Raw genomic sequence first — 15,778 nt, 5'->3', positions numbered from 1 at the left:
CTTTGCTGACTGAGCCGGCCAGGTGCCCCCATATTGGGAAGTTTTAAAACCACTTCCACTGCAGTGGGGTGAATAGATGAAGTCACTGTGGGGAGAGCCGTGAGGGGGTTGCTGTTGTCTTCCAAGCAAAAAGGTGGTCGTTAGGACCAGACTGGTGGCAGCAAGATTGGAGAGAGAGACCATTCAGGAGAGGTTTAAAGATAAAAATCACAGCACTTGGTTAAGGACTAGGTAAGGGCCAGCTTGCGTTTGCAGTGAAAAGAAATGTACATTACTTCAGGCAGAAAACATTGGCTGTGCATACTCTGCAACTCACTGGTTCCCTTGGCACCTATTTTTCAGAATTTCTAGATAAATTTAAAGCTGTTCTCCTTACTTGCTCTTAAATCTATTCTTGAAAACGGTCATCCACTTTTGAAACATATTCATCGAGCATCTACTATGTGCTGGGGAGAAATAAGTGAGCAAGACAGCCCAGGCCCTCAGCCCATCTCCTCTGCACCTCTCCGTCCTCCAGGCTGGGGTTGCCTTACCTCCTGAAACCTTCATATGGGCCACGTTGCAAGGGCTTCCTGTCCCAGCCTCAGGAGGCATCACTCTCGTTGGGTATGTCATCAGCAGCACAGGGCTCCGAATTGAGGCCTCAAGGTTAGAGTCTTCCATATGCAGCCCACAGTCAGGGACATAGTAGTCTTCCTCTCTATCTAGAAGGTAGGGATTGTGCCCGGTCATATTTGTATCTCCTCCCTCTCACACTCCCCCCCCCCCCCATCAGCAAACCAGAGTGCTCTGCCCTTGGAGGTATTCAGCAGGTGTTTGTTAATAGCCCCTGGTACTACTCAAGAATAATGCTAGGTGGGCCCTAAAGAGGGCTCTGGACAGCAGTAGGAGGGGAAGAATCTTCCTGATGTTGGGAGAATACCCGTTGGAGAGAACGGAGGCAGTTGTGTTTAGACCTAGCCCTGCAGATGGGCAGACTTGCCCTTCCCTTGAGGCCAACTTCTAGATGAGGGGAGGAGTCTTCCTCCTCAGATCACCTGTCACGTGGGAGGGAATCATAGGAGACATCTGGGTCTTCACCGGAACTTTGAAGTTCTAAATAGGAAATGTACTTGAGGCAGAGAAGGTGGTTAAATTTCCTTTACAACTTTTGTGATTGTGATTCTGAGAGAGAAAACTGATGTGGGATGTCATTAGCTGGTTTCCTAGGTAACTTTTTTTTCCCTTTGTTTTGTTTTGGAAGAAGGGATTGGGTCCCTAGACCAGGTCCTCTGATAACCAGAGAGGAGGCATTTATTGAAGACAAGAGTGATGTGTTTTCTGGGAGACTTGCAAATCTGGTTGGGATGGCTTTAAGGTGAATATTAAGGGGATAGAAAAGTATAAAAAAAAAAGTATACAGGAAATTTGCAGAACAAAATGACATAGAGACGTCTGCGACTCAGCCGCAATGTGGGCACCAAAGTGGTGCCCAGAAACTCTCAAGTGGAAATTAGCACCAAAAGCTGCTTGAGAACAGCGTGGAGGGAAGGGGTCAGGAATCTGTCAGCTCATGCCTGGGCGTGAGCAGCCAATGTCTCCAGGCACTGGAAACCTTAACATCACTGCCAGGTAAATAAGTGATCTGCTGGTAGGTCGGATTGGAATAGAGCAAAGTAGTATTGGTGCATCTGGCCCCAGAGAAAATCCTAGGAGAGACTCCTCTGTGTGCCTTGACCACAGAAGGCTGGCAGCAGGCCTTCCAGTCGTGACGCCAAGAGCAGGTATGTATTGTAGGACGGCCTGTCAGACTGAGGTGGCAGTGATTTTGTTCCATAGGCAGATCTTAAAAGAAGCCCCTGGCAGATGTAGTAGATCGTGAAGACGTTTGTAGGTGAGTGTTATTAGAAGTGGACCACGTGGTAAATTTTAACACTACCTTGCTGATATTTTGCCTCTGAGAGCTGGTAGAGGGAAGTGTGTGTGTGTGTGTGTGTGTGTGTGTGTGTGTTGGTGGGGAGGGGCGCTGTTTGGACCTAATGATGACAAATAAGGAAAAGCCGGTTGACGGTGTGGATAGGGTAAAGGGAGCCTGTGACCGTGGCTCAGAAATAAGCCCAGAGCTGGGGTTTAGGCAGGCTGGCTCCACAGCCCCTGCTCTTGGAACATCTCCTACCTCCTGTTTCCTTTGATAAAAAGAATGGAACTGCTCCTCCCATTAGCTGTACAGGAACCGTCTTGGTGTCCTCAAATCCACATGCCTGTTGGAAATGACCTCTCGAGTATCAGGCTATAGCTATGAGTAATTTGATGTGACTCCTCTTTGGTCTCCCATCTGCCTCAACTGCCCCCCCTCCCGACCCTCACCCTCCCCGGAAGAGTTAAGAGTAGAAACTGCAGTACCTGTCCTAGAAGTCTGAAGGGAGTTGTCCTCAGGGAAAGTTGAGCTGCTTGCCCTGGCTAAGTTCAGAGGCAAGATCGAAGTGGAAAATAGGAGTAGTAGAAAACCCATGGGAAAGGAGTTGCTTTTGTTTTAATTTCTCAGGGTAGGCTAATGTCTGTGGGGATATGATGAGTGGTATTCGATCCTGTTGGGGTAGTAAATAGTAAATAGTAAAGCAGGAACATTAATTTTTTTAAGGCTAAAACTCCCAACAGAAATGACTATTGATCATACTCTGAGCCAGAGACTAAACTCGTTTGGTCAGTCTAGCTTTTGTCTTAAGGTTTGACTGCGATCAAGAGGGGTGTTGGCAGAGGCTTAACAGCCTGAAGCGAATTTTATTTGATGAGGTCTGATTTGTGGCATGAAAGTCTTATGGAAGGAAAAAACCTATCTTGAGTTTCTGAATTAGGTGATAGAGTTGCTTTGGCAGCAAATGTAGGAAGGGCAGGGCCCAGAATTTTCTGGGGCAGGTGATCAAGAGGTCCTTCCAGCTATACGAATTTATAATGCCAGAAGTGTTAATCTCAAAAAATAGAATTTTAAACATGTTTAAATTATATGTGGGCACCAAAGTGGTGCCCACAGCCTAGAAGTCTTCCAGGAATTTCAGGTTTAGCTATTTCTAAGTCCTAGCTGGATTGTGGCCTAAGAATTTTAGCCATTTTGTGTGATCTGTCAGAGTTGATCCATTAGCTGCAGTTTCCCCTCCCAGAAACATCCTGCTGCTCCTTCTGGGCTCCCTTGAACAGCACTGCACAGAGGGGTTGGGCACTGTTGGTTGGTAAATGTTCAGTGAGATGGGTACTTTATAGCAAGCTAAGGAAAAAGTGATTTTTTTTTTTTTTGGCCATGTTTTTCTATTTTAGGAGATCATACAGGTGCCCCAGTTGGTGTTTAAAGAGGAAACGAGAGGTTTTTGCCACCGTAAAGCAGAGTGGTTACCTGGGTCAGCCCTGTCCGTACTTTTGCCCGTTGTCGTAAGGTGCATATCCATCTCTCTCACTGGTGTGATGCTATTGCTTAGGGAGGGAGTGACCCTGCGAGACAAGCAGGAAGCCCTGAAACTAGCTTTGGAACCTTTCATCCAACCAGCTTGTTGGTTTCAAGACAAATTCTTTGGGGCTTGAGAAAGGACTCATCAAATGGGTTATCCCCACATTGAGTTAACATGGGCTGGGTATCCAGTGATCCCTTGAGCATTCAGCAGATAATGCTGCTCCCAAGACAGTGGCTGTGCTTGGGGACTGTCACGGGGCAGGTCCAGACTCTCTCTGGCAGTGAAAGTCAGTTTTCTGTGAGTCTCTTAAATGAGAGTCTCTTAAAAGTCTTCACCCACTTTGTCATTCTTTTTAAGGAAGGTCTTGAAGAATCTTTTTTTTTTTTTTTTTAAAGATTTTATGTAGTTATTTTGAGAGAGAGAGAATGAGAGACAGAGAGTATGAGAGGGAGGAGGGTCCGAGGGAGAAGCAGACTCCCTGCCGAGCAGGGAGCCCGATGCGGGACTCGATCCCAGGACTCCAGGATCATGACCTGAGCCGAAGGCAGTCGCTTAACCAACTGAGCCACCCAGGCGCCCAGGTCTTGAAGAATCTTAAAGCAAGTAGTTGCATAGCATGAAACATGATACATTCTTTTTTTTTTTTTAATGTTTTATTTATTTATTCATGAGAGTCAGAGAGAGAGAGAGAGAGAGGCAGAGGCAGAGGGAGAAGCAGGCTCCCCGCCTAGCAGGGAGCCCGATGCGGGACTCGATCCCAGGACCCTGGGATCATGACCTGAGCTGAAGGCAGATGCTTAACCATCTGAGCCACCCAGGCGCCCGAAACATGATACATTCTTAATTAAGAAATGGTTATTTAGATTTTTTTCTTCCTGATTAATAGCTTAGAAGTCAGTGTGCCAGTTTTTCTTTCTTTTTTAACTTAGGCAAGCACTTGAGTATATTTTGGAATATTTGCTTTTCAATTTTTTTTGGTGGTTTGTAGCATGTCTAGAAAGGAACCACCTATTTTCCCATTAAGGTCTTGGCCCAGGAGTAAAAAAAACCCCATGAAGCTTTGGGAGGCACTAAGGACTGTTGTTTTCTTGAGGCAGAATTTCACTTTGCTCTCTCTCTTGTCCTGCCCAGACTTCTAAAAGACCACACACCCACCATCCAAAGGTTGTACATCAAAACTTTATACTTCTTCCTCAGAATAATGTAATGAGTTCTTTAAATCAGGGTTTTTAACCTTGAGGAAGAGAAGGGAGAAGTCTGTATCTGCTTGCAAATTGAATGTGAAATCTTGCGGGTATTTGTGTACTTATATTTGGTGGTGGTAGGGTCTTATGTTCATTAGGCTTTCAGACAGCTAAAGTCTCTGTACCTCTCATCTAGAAAACTGTAAAGCCAGCTTTTTAGAAAGGAGGCACCAATTAACAGTAGGGGAAGAACCTAGAGCACAGACTGTAGGTTCCTGACTGGTGGGAGCCCATGCACGCAAGCCTGGCTTCTCACTAGTCATACCTGGCTACCCCTGGGTCCCTGAGAGCCTCTTTCCTCCCTACTGGCCCCTCTCCCCTCTTCAAATCTGTAAGGTATCCTTTGTTGGGAGGGCACTGGATGAACTTGTCCTACAAGCCAGGTGCCATGTGCCAGGATATTTTGTCTTTGGTTTCTTTAGTCACTTCCTTTTGTTCAATGCCCTAACTGCCTCCTAACTTCTTGTAGGCCTCTCTCCTCATTTTTCTTGTGTTTCTCTCTTATATCACCTTCTCTTCCTCCCCTCCTCCTCCCCCTCCCTTCCCCCCCCCCCCCTTAATGTGTTCTAAGTTAATCAGTTCCCTGCCATTGGCTTTTCTGTTCGGTCTGGTAATTCTTGTCTGCAGCCAGAAAGGGGGCCCTGAGCTAGACCCTGAGCTAGACAGAGAACCGGGAAGCTGGTCCTCCCAGCCCTGTGGTTCTGGATGGTGGATCCTGCCCCTCCCTGGGATGCCTTGGGGTCCATCCTAGAAGTCCAGCCATCTGCTCTGGTGGCCTCCACCCAGCCAGGAACACACATATGGATTGGCTGTCACAGGCCCCTGCCTTTCCTTATGGACCTCATACGTATCCTATCATGGTGAGCTCGGTTCATGAAAGTATTTTTTTGTTGTTTTATATTCCTTATTCCAGTGTTGCCAGAGGCAGAAACGACAGAAGTTATTGCTTCCAGAAAGACTGTTCTTCCAGGGGCAGGCCAATATATAAGGGAGCACTGGTGACAAATGTGCATGATTGCATCAGCAGACAGTTAAATTACAGTAAAAGATGGTCATTTTCTACCTTTGGTAGTTTAAGCTTCTTTCCCTCTCCGAATTTCTCCCCGTGCTCTGGGGGGCTAGGTGTCTGGGCCTGAAAGGGTTTGGGAGGAAGGTCTTCTCTTGCTGCTTTTGAGGATTCATTAGCCCCTTGGCAGCACTCACCTTCACACGGAGGTGGGCATGTGATCCAGAAGGCTCTGCTTAGGAAACCAGATCTCTTAACTGATAGAGCCATCTCATGAGCTGGTAATGCAAGCTGTTGGTAATTACAAAAAACCTACCGTGAAATTCATCTAAAATTAATGAAGAGTCAGCACTGTGGATTTTAAATACAGAGGAAGTTATGGCATCGGCTCTCAGTTACTTGAGTAGATTATTTCTTGCTCATCTTTACGCCTTTAGCTGGCTTCCCTTTGCACCCCATTGTGCCCGTGGGCTCCCTTCCCACTCTGCTCTGCTCGGTTCACATTCCTCCCATACGAACCCATTTTAATGGGAAGCTACCGAAAAATGCTGTGCCTTCCCAAATCAATTGTTTGGGATTGTCCATTCCATTTTTCTCTTCTGTGAACACAGAGAAGTGAAAGGTCCAATGTATTTAAAAGAAAACAGTAAAAATGTATGGAGAACAAATCCATGTGCGTGAAAACCAGCTAGATGAATAGAACATGTCTGCTTTTCCTGACACTCATTTTTTTTTTTTAAGGAACATTGTTCAATACTTTATTTTGTGTGTATGTCAACATTTGAAGGTCTCTAGATCAGTAATTACATAGACTGAGATAAATGGTTAAGGTATTTTGAGGCTAAAATTTGTATTGCTTTGGTGATGTACTTTAGGTGTATCATCCCTTGATTTAATAGGAAGGATCTTTGGTCTATATGTGCTTCTTTGTGACTTGAAGAGCAACTAACTATTCCATTTAAACAGATTTCAGTTAGGACAATGGTTTTTTTTTTTTTTTAAAGATTTTATTTATTTATTTGAGAGAGAGAATGAGAAAGAGAACACATGAGAGGGGGGAGGGTCCGAGGGAGAAGCAGACTCCCTGCTGAGCAGGGAGCCCGATGCGGGACTCGATCCCGGGACTCCAGGATCATGACCTGAGCCGAAGGCAGTCGCTTAACCAACTGAGCCACCCAGGCGCCCCAGGACAGTGGTTTTGAGACATCTCATAATGGTACCGTTCTCAGACTCTTGGGATAGAATTGTCAAATTATAGCAAATAGCGTTAGAAATAATTTTGCAATTTTCTAAGCAGATTGTAATTTCTCCTTCTTTACGTCTAGTTGTTCTGGAAATAATAGTGTAAAGGTACCTTTTTCCAAAACTGATTATTTTCCAAATACGGTGGTACCTTTTGGTTTAGAAGAAATGATAGAGGAAGATTGTGGTCCAGGAGACAAGCAGAGAACAGGGTTTTTTTTTAGCCTTTCTTTTATTACACCTTTGGCCACATTTTTGAAGAGAGACCAAGAATTGCCATATGTGTGAAAGAAAATTGGTAACTGGGTAGACTTGAAATGAAAGTGAGATTTTCAGAGTAACAAGGTCCACTTTCTTACGTGGCTTGTAGAAACAAAGGATGTGCAATCACAGTAGGTCTAGCAGCTGGGGTTGGTGGAAGTGGAGAGTTCATGGAATCTGAAGGATACTTAAGTTGGTATGATATTTAAATTTCCAAGTTAGAAAAAGCTCATCGAGAACAATGGTTTGTTAAAACCAAAATAGAAAATAAATTTTTAAAAAATGGAAGGGGGAATGTGCACGTATGCATCTTATAAGATGTTGAAAAAATTTTAAATACCTGGGACACAGTTTGAGGAGGGGCCCAGAGCACAGTGGGAACAGTGCCTTAAGGATTACATTTGATGTAGAAGCACTCAAAGAAGAAACTTGCCCAGGAGGAAAGTTTCTGTGGAGATGTGCCCTGCATTTTGAGTGAGTGATGTACTGGAGCACTGCAAACTCAACATTGATTTTGATCATTCTTATGAAGCTGGATAAAATAATGTTGTTTCTGAGGAAAAAATAGTTGTTATCATGAAGTGTCAAGAGCCCTGCAGTGGAAAATGCCAACAGCCAAGAATCCCAAACAAATTCCAGAATCAACATCCTAGGTGCAGACCTCACGCTGACATACCATCTTGATTTACCTTACTGTGATGTCCAGTGGGTTTTTGTTGGGCACCCCAGAAATGCACGGGATCCGTACCCACCAAACAGGTGTTGCAGCTAGTACTTAGGCTTCCTAGTATTTTTCCTGGGAAAAAGTGTTTGATCTGGAACAGTTCCCAACTGGGTAGAAACCTTGCTCACCAGAGGTGGCTCTGAGAAACTTTGGTTTCACGTGCCTGGGTGGCTCCGATGGTTAAGCATCTACCTTGGGTTCTGGTCATGATCTCCAGGTCCTGGGATCAAGCCCCGCATCAGGCTCCCGGCTCAGCGCAGAGTCAGCTTCTCCCTCTTCCTCTGCTTCTCCCTGCTGTTCATGCTCTCTCTCTGTATCTCTCTGTAGCAAATGAATAAATAAAAAAACTTAAAAAAAAAAAAAAAAAACAACTTTGGTTTCCCAAAATAACGGGTGAAGTTCTGCTACCCCTTAAAAGAGCGGTGTTTTAACTTTTGGAATATACGCCCCTTCGTGCCTCTGAACACTAGAAAACTACACATGTACACACAGACCCAGTTTGGCCCGTAGGATGTGAAGAACCCTTGATGTAAAATAAAATAGTAAGATGGAAGGTTTTGAAGAGAATGTGAGGAAGGAGTTTGCTGCTGGTACAGAGGCCATTTTCCAGTGGAAGGTAGAGGTGCTCTCTTGGGAGTGTACTTTGTGCGTTGTTGGGCAGTAAGATTTAGCAGGGCTCGAACACGCAGCCAGGCCTATTTTGAGAGAGTTGTACACTCTGAGAGTAGTGCTTCCAGAAGGTGCAACTCCCTGCTGCCCTCAAGAGCTGGGCCCAGTGTTTGCTGTCAGAGGCTTTTGGGAGAAGGTCTTTGTAAGTGCGGTTATTTAGCATGCGTATATCACAAAGCAGTACCAATTCTACATTTATTTCCCTCATTACTCTTATCCTTTTCCCCTTAAGAAGACTGACACAGACATTGACCAAGTGGGTTTTAAGAGCCTAAATTAATTTGTTAGATAAATTGCTTCTTATATAAGTTATAAAGGAGGCATTGCATACTTTATTATGAATAATGTGATTTCAGAATTCTCCCATTTGAGAATATGTATTTTTAAGAAAGTGCCTTATAAGAACTGCATGTATTGGATTTGCAGCCTGCTTTCAAATCCTCTGTTCCACTTTCCAGTGGGGCTGGCATGTGAGACAAGTTGGGAGTGGGGTGGTTCTGGTCCAAAGGCAGGCCCAGGAGCTACGGACACCTTAGAGTTCTGTTGGTGGCAGCAGCTCTGCGATGTCCACTTCTAAACCCCTGGTAGATGGTGACTTGCAGAGGAGCTCTTATTTATGCCATCAAGATATATAGGGTGCCTGGGTGGCTCAATTGGTTAAGCATCTGACTTCGGCTTAGGTCATGATCTCTGGGTCCTGGGATTGAGCTCCCTGTTGGGTTCCCCGTTTGGCGGGAAGTCTGCTTGTCCCTCTCCCTCTCCTCTGTACCTCCCCCGCTCCTGCATGCATGTGCACGTGCTCGCTCGCTCTCTCTATATATAAATAAAAAATCTTAAAAAAAGAAAAAAGATCTAGAAGTCACCACCACCCAGAGGTATTCCCTTTTTCTCCTGAAGGATCCTTTTGTTTGACAGCGGCTGGCTTGGAATTTTGGTTTCCTAGAAGAAATGCATTTTCCCAGCAGAGACAACATTATATATACACAGTGGTTCTGTGGGAAAACAGAGTTAGGAAAGGCTTGTGTTCCTGCAAAGGCTACCACCCGGTAGAGACGATCTGGGTATGAAGTTAGATCTCATTTTCTCCTAGCAAGTGTTATAATATGTTATATTCTGGAGCTAAAACCTGATGCCCAGTTGCTAAAAATATACTGGGCTGTAAATGATATATTTATTGTCTATACCATATGGAATTCTCTGAAAAGGACAAAAACAGGTTACTTAGGTATTAGGTGCCATGTTCTTTCATTCATTCAACTAATAAATATTTAAGTGCCTACTCTGTAGGGCGTATGTTCTGTGGGCTGAGAGGTAATAAGTAGGTAGCCATGTAACACAATGTCAGGTAGTAATACCGTTCTTAAAAATAAGGGGATGGGGAGGCCGTGCTTTTAGGATAAGGTGTTCAGGAAGGTTTTTTCTGAGGAGAACTTAGAGCTGAGTCCTGCCATTGTTTTTACTACAACCAATTTTGGGGAGTAACAGTTGTCTTTGGGGCCATGGAATTCAGTGAGGCTTCTTTGCAGAGATTTTGACCAAGTAATTTGAAGGATCTTTTGAGGAGTTGGGACTTTGGTATCAGTGACCTTTTGAGAGAGTGACTGGCCTTATTCTGGTTGGTACCCTCTTTTTCTTACTGTCAGTTTTCCTGTGGCAGGAACAGGAGGAGAGAGAGTTGCCTTTGGCTGTCATCCTGGCCGTCCAAAGCAGCAGACCGAGCATCTCCCTGCTCTTGGGTTGGCTTCGAGCTTGGCCACTGAACTTGCTTTCTGACAAAACGTTTTGCATGCCCAACGGTCTTTAAAATGCGGGAACAGACCCTTTACTTGTCACTCCACAAGGTCTGACAACCTGAATGCTTTCCCTGGAAGGGTCACCACATCCAGAGGCCAGCTGACCTGGGCTTGGCCCCAAGTCCCAGACACAGAGGCCTGGCTACAGGCTGAAGGGTTAGAGCTGTTGACCTAAGGCTATTTTTTTTTTCCCTCCTCAGTGTCATTTGTAAGCATTGAATCACGAAATTATAAAACAACCTTGTAGGAAATAGTTTATACTTCTTCCAGCGATGCTGTCACTGTTCAAAACCTTTTCTCACACGTGGGGCCTGTTAGTTAGCCCCACGGTTCTCCCCTGTACTTGGTAGTCCCAGGATACATTAATAACCACTATTTGCATAGGGCTGCAATGGACAGACCCAGGGCCATACCTCTGCCCTTAGTCCTCACAACATCCCGTTGTTATTGCTGCCCCTTTGCAGACCAGGAAACTGACCACACCTGTTAAGGAAGGAAGGGCACTAGTCCTACGAGGAGAAGCCCGTATAAAGGCTAGTGTGGAACCTCTTTCATCCCCACACAGATGCTGTGAGGTACACTTTATTTGTCCCCTTCTGTAGATAAAAAACTGAAGTGCAAAAAGATGATGTAACTAGCCTGAGGTCACAAGCTGGTGAGGGGCAGAGCTGGGTTTGCTCCCCATCTGATTTGGAAAAGCATGCTCTTACCATCCTGCCAGGCGCCTCCCTCACCTGCCTGAAGCCGCCTGTCCCTTGCTTCCTTCTTCCCTTTGTCACTCCTGCTCTGCCCTCCCGCTCTTCAGTATCACCTTGGCCACTTTGCCTGGTACCTGAGCCGGCCTCCCCGAGTCTGTGTCAGGCGGGTGGGCGGTGCCAAGTTGAGCAGTGCTTCTGAGATCCCTGGAGGGCTCACAGACTTTACACATTTGTGGACGAAGAGCTTTATACACACACAGACATGCATGCATGTATATACATATACTTACATACGTGTCTGTGTGGAGATACAGAGGAAAATTAAACTGTCACTCTAGCATATCAGACATTCTTACATTTCTGAACATTGTGTGAATCAGTGTAGGTACTAGTTTGTGTTTTTTCCTCATTTATCATCATTTTGTTTGCATATTGCCTCATTTCTATATCATGCACATACTTGCTATTTGTTGTTGTTTTTTAAAAGATTTATTTGAGAGAGAGCGTGCATGCGCGCACGAGCAGGGGGAGGGGCAGAGGGAGAAGCAGACTCCCTGCTGAGCAGGGAGCCCACTTGAGGCTCGATCCCATGACCCCAGGATCATGACCTGAGCCAAAGGCAGATGCTTAACCAACTGAGCCACCCAGGCGCCCCCATACTTGCTATTTGTAAGGACTATGTGATATTTCCTGTTAACACACCTAGGATCCTTGGTTGACTGATTGAGTTGTTAAGCTTTGGGGCCTGGCAAGGAATGTACCTGATAGCATTTCTTCTTCAGGAAAAAAAGTTCTGGGTTTGGCTTAAGAATAAGTGGTTTTGCAAAATTGTTCTGTAAATTAGAGGCAGCTTATTCACCATAGTTTCAGTGGATTTTCGTTGGAAACATGTAGTAGACATTTGATGAAAAACAAATACTTGTTTTTTCCAGATTGGAGTTCACATTTGGATCCCAATGTTAAAAGCAGTCATAACTAAGACTTATAAAGCCTTTTTGGGTGTGATTTACATGTCTAACCAGGCAAAACCCTTTTCAGAAGCTAGAGTAGAGAGGATTGAATCGACAAAGAAAACTTTTTAAAAATTAAGGTTATCTTGAGGCTAAGGATGAAATTGACGGGTGATCACAGAAAACACCTTCCGAAATAAATATCCCAGCGTTCGACTTCTACAGCAGAGGATTGACATCGAGCAAGTAGCTGCTGTTTCCTTTTCCCTGTGGTGTTGGGCGTCATTAAAGGGAGTTGCCCAGACCTGTTTGCTTTGCATTTCAGCCCTTACTGACAATGATGCCTTAGGCAAGTCTCTCAACTTCTCTGTCTCCTAGGCCTCGTTTGAAATGAAAACACAGTTCCTGCCTCTTAGGGCCAAAAGATGGAATGAGGAGTGTCTTGATGTATCTGGGACTTAAATCTTCAATCAGAGTTGTTCTCCGTAACTAAGAACTTCAGATGAATTAGTGCATGCCAAGTGAGCTGCCCGGATGATGCCAAGACTCCCCCCCCCCCCCCCCCCCCCCGCTCCTCATTTTAGGAAACAGTTATTTTTCCTGCTCCAGTTTGAAGTTTCTTGTTTGCTGCCTGGTTTAAGTTAGGGTCCCAAAAGTTGAAGAATTGTGTGTGTGTGTGTGTGTGTAGAATAGTAGATGGCATTAAATTTCTCTTGAAAGATGTTCCAAAAAAGTTGAACGTAGGCAGACATTTCTGAAATGGTTTTATTGCATATGTTACTTGCACAGGATTGTTAGAGGTTCATGACTTCAAGAAAATACTTTGTCATCCAACAAATTCTCTCTCTACTGTTGTGTTTTTAAAATTTTTAAATTATTTTTTAAAGATTATATTTTAGAGAGGGGGAGAGAGAAGGGGGGAGCACATGTGCAGGAGTGGGGGGGAGGTGCAGAGGGAGGGGGAGAGGGAGAGAATCCTCAGGCAGACTCCCGACTGAGCGGAGAGACCGACACAGGGCTCAATCCCAGGACCCTGAGATCATGACCTGAGCTGAAATCAAGAATTGGATGCTTAATTGACTGAGACACCCAGGTGCCCCTGGTTTTCCATTATTTGTGAGGAACCATTTGTCTCCCTTCCTGGTGGATGTGTAATAGTATCAGTTATTGAATCAGAACTTTCAACACCTTTCTGACATCCACCCATGGAGGCCACCAAGTGTCAGACTCTTAACGATGTCCCAAACTGAACCTATTATGTTCCCGCTAAACTGACCCTCCTCTTATTCCCAGACTTGATAAATGGGATCGCTGACCACTGTCTTGTAAGCCTAAAGCCTAAGGCTTGTCCTTAAAAGCACCTTCTTCCTCGTTCCCTATGTCACCCACCAAGTCCCATGCATTTCATCTCTCTCAGTCTCTTTCATCTTCACAGCCACCTCCCTTGTCTGAGCTGCTGTCGCCTCTCACCTAAAATGTAAGAGTGTAACTGACCATTCTGAGTCCTTTCTTGGCCCCTCCCAGTCTGCTTTCACACTGTACCCAGAGTAAGCTTTTCAGAATGTCCATCTGATCACCTGCATACTGCCTCTAGACCACATATGATAACCCTTCAGTTGTTCCTCATTGCTCTTGGGATAAAACCGGTTCCTCAATGTGGCCTTTAAAGTCCTGCATGACTTGGTTCCTGCTCACTCTTCCAGTCTCATGTTGTGTACACTAAACCCACATTCAAGGGTCCTTCTTTGGGCTCCTCCGTTAGGCTGTGCTCCTGCCTCAGGTCCCTTGCTCATGCCATTCTCCCTTGTGGACTGCCCACACTACCATCCTAGCCAACTCTGACTCATCCTTGAAATGTCAGCCCAATTCCCACTTGTTCCAGGGACCCTTCCATGACCAATCCTTAAACTGATTAGGTTTCCCCACTGGCTGTACTCTCTTGGCACCCTTCATGTTCCTTCATAGCTCTTGCATTGATTATTTGATGGTCTCTGCCCCTTGTCCTTCTCTAAGCTCCCTGAGGGCTGTTCCAATACTGTGCTGCTTTGTGCATTGTAAGGCGGGACGCAAATGGCAAGTACTGAGTGCAAAAACGTGTCTCTGCTCTCGGAGCTTAAACTCCACATGTCCAACTAGAAAGGTTTGGCTGAGATGAAAATGTTTGTGCAAACAAACCTGTACCAGTGCATAAATTGTGAAATTAAGAGAGCCTTAGATCTACGATCAACTCCAAATGCTTGTTTTATATACGTAATAAATTGAGAGGAAAATGAGTTTGCCTTTAGGTGTTGTTTTTGAAGTCAGTTTCTGTATGGTAGTACCTTGAGACATTTAGATGAACATTTCGTGGAGTGATTTACATAGGGAAAGTCTGTGGTAGCAACTGCCAGAGATGGTTAGTATAAAAGGGAAGGCAGAGACATCAGTAAAGTCCCCAGGTAATCAATAACGTGGGTAGAACATTTGCTACAAACAACAGCCTCATTTGATGCCACCTCTCACTGTCTCAGTGAAGCCCCAGCTAATTGTGACCAACTTCCCTAAGATGGAAATATGTGCCCATAGCACACAAAAAGGGATGTGCAGTATTTTTAGGGTTAAGATTTTCGTACATGCAATAGAACATTTACTTATATACAGCAATGAAGTAGGGGGGTGGGTAGAACAGGTAGTGCTGAGGGTGATATGGGCCTGCTGGATTTCTTTTTGCTGTAAACTGTGGTTTACTATAAGAAAGTCTTCCCAACGTGGAACATATTTCCTTAATAGGTTGATTATCATCCCAAGCAGGCTTTGAGGACCTGTAACAATAGAGTGAAGAATAAAGCATTTTACCGCCTGTTCTGTGACTTACTGGGACTTTTTTAAAAAGTACTTTTCATTGCTTTCCTGAGTTGTCTTCAGACTCAGGGTCCACCCTGGAGCTGGTGCTCCCGCTGGACAGACAGTGTGAAGGTCTTTGTCTTTCAGCGACGGGCTTGGCATGCAGCTAGTGCTCGGTAAATGTTGAATGGATGGAAGTCCTTCTTCAAGCACAGAGCACCTGTAGAGAGCTTCTGTTGCCTGTGGATTGATTTGTCCTTGGAAACACCCGAATGAGGCAGTTAGTAGGGGTGGAGAGCATGGCCTTGGAGCGTGAGCCCTAGCTCTGCTAGTCAGTGGTTTTGTTGCCTTGGTAAGTTGCCCAGAACACTTTCATCCTTTTTCCTCATCTGCAAAATGTGGGAATAATAATAGCTCCTACCTCACCGAGTCATTAGGCTTCAATGAGATCTTGTTGGTAGGGTCCTGAGGCCTGGCCTGTGTAAAAGTTAATTATCAGAATCCCTCTGATACATCCTCACAGGTCCAGATCGTGTCTGACTTGGATCTCTATGGGCCTCGGCCCTCCTTTCCTCCGAGAAATAATTCCTGCTGCTTTGGGTGACAGGGACATGTACTGCTCAGTACCTAGACGGTGCTCTTTACCATGGAAATTTAAATGGCTGTCATAAAGTTTTTAAAGGAAAAAACTTGTATTTTCAGAAGATGACCATGATACATCTTTATTTAAATAGAATAACTGCCAAACAGGGTCTTTTGAGAACAAGTAATCATACCCCTTGGTATACTTCATCATGTCCACTGGGAGAGAGCATCGTGGTTAATGATAACATTTCTCATGCTGTTGGTGCCCAAACTTCACAGTTTATGAAGTGCTGTCCCATTTATTCTTTCTCCCAGCAATTTGAGGGGTGAGTTTTCGCCATCACGCCCCTCATTTGACAGA

General features: G+C 45.0%; 2 protein-coding genes across 5 annotated transcripts in view; both read left to right on the top strand.

Moving 5' to 3' along the window:
- Nucleotides 1-15,503, top strand: part of PECAM1 (platelet and endothelial cell adhesion molecule 1) — a 118,332-nt gene extending 102,829 nt beyond the window's left edge. For both annotated transcript variants that reach the window (XM_064583006.1, XM_064583005.1), the window contains one exon: nt 932-15,503. In XM_064583006.1, coding sequence (XP_064439076.1) covers nt 932-1,006 — 75 coding nt within the window. In that variant the 3' untranslated portion in view covers nt 1,007-15,503. The remainder of the gene's footprint in view (nt 1-931) is intronic.
- TEX2 (testis expressed 2) overlaps nt 1-15,778 on the top strand; it is a 98,689-nt gene that overhangs the window by 8,081 nt on the left and 74,830 nt on the right. The window lies entirely within an intron of this gene.

The sequence above is a fragment of the Mirounga angustirostris genome, unplaced genomic scaffold (assembly GCF_029215605.1).
Source record: "Mirounga angustirostris isolate CCGP_5_RB_7025 unplaced genomic scaffold, mMirAng1.0.hap1 SCAF_17, whole genome shotgun sequence".
Classification (NCBI taxonomy): domain Eukaryota; kingdom Metazoa; phylum Chordata; class Mammalia; order Carnivora; family Phocidae; genus Mirounga; species Mirounga angustirostris.
This window is presented reverse-complemented; position numbering and strand designations above follow the sequence as displayed.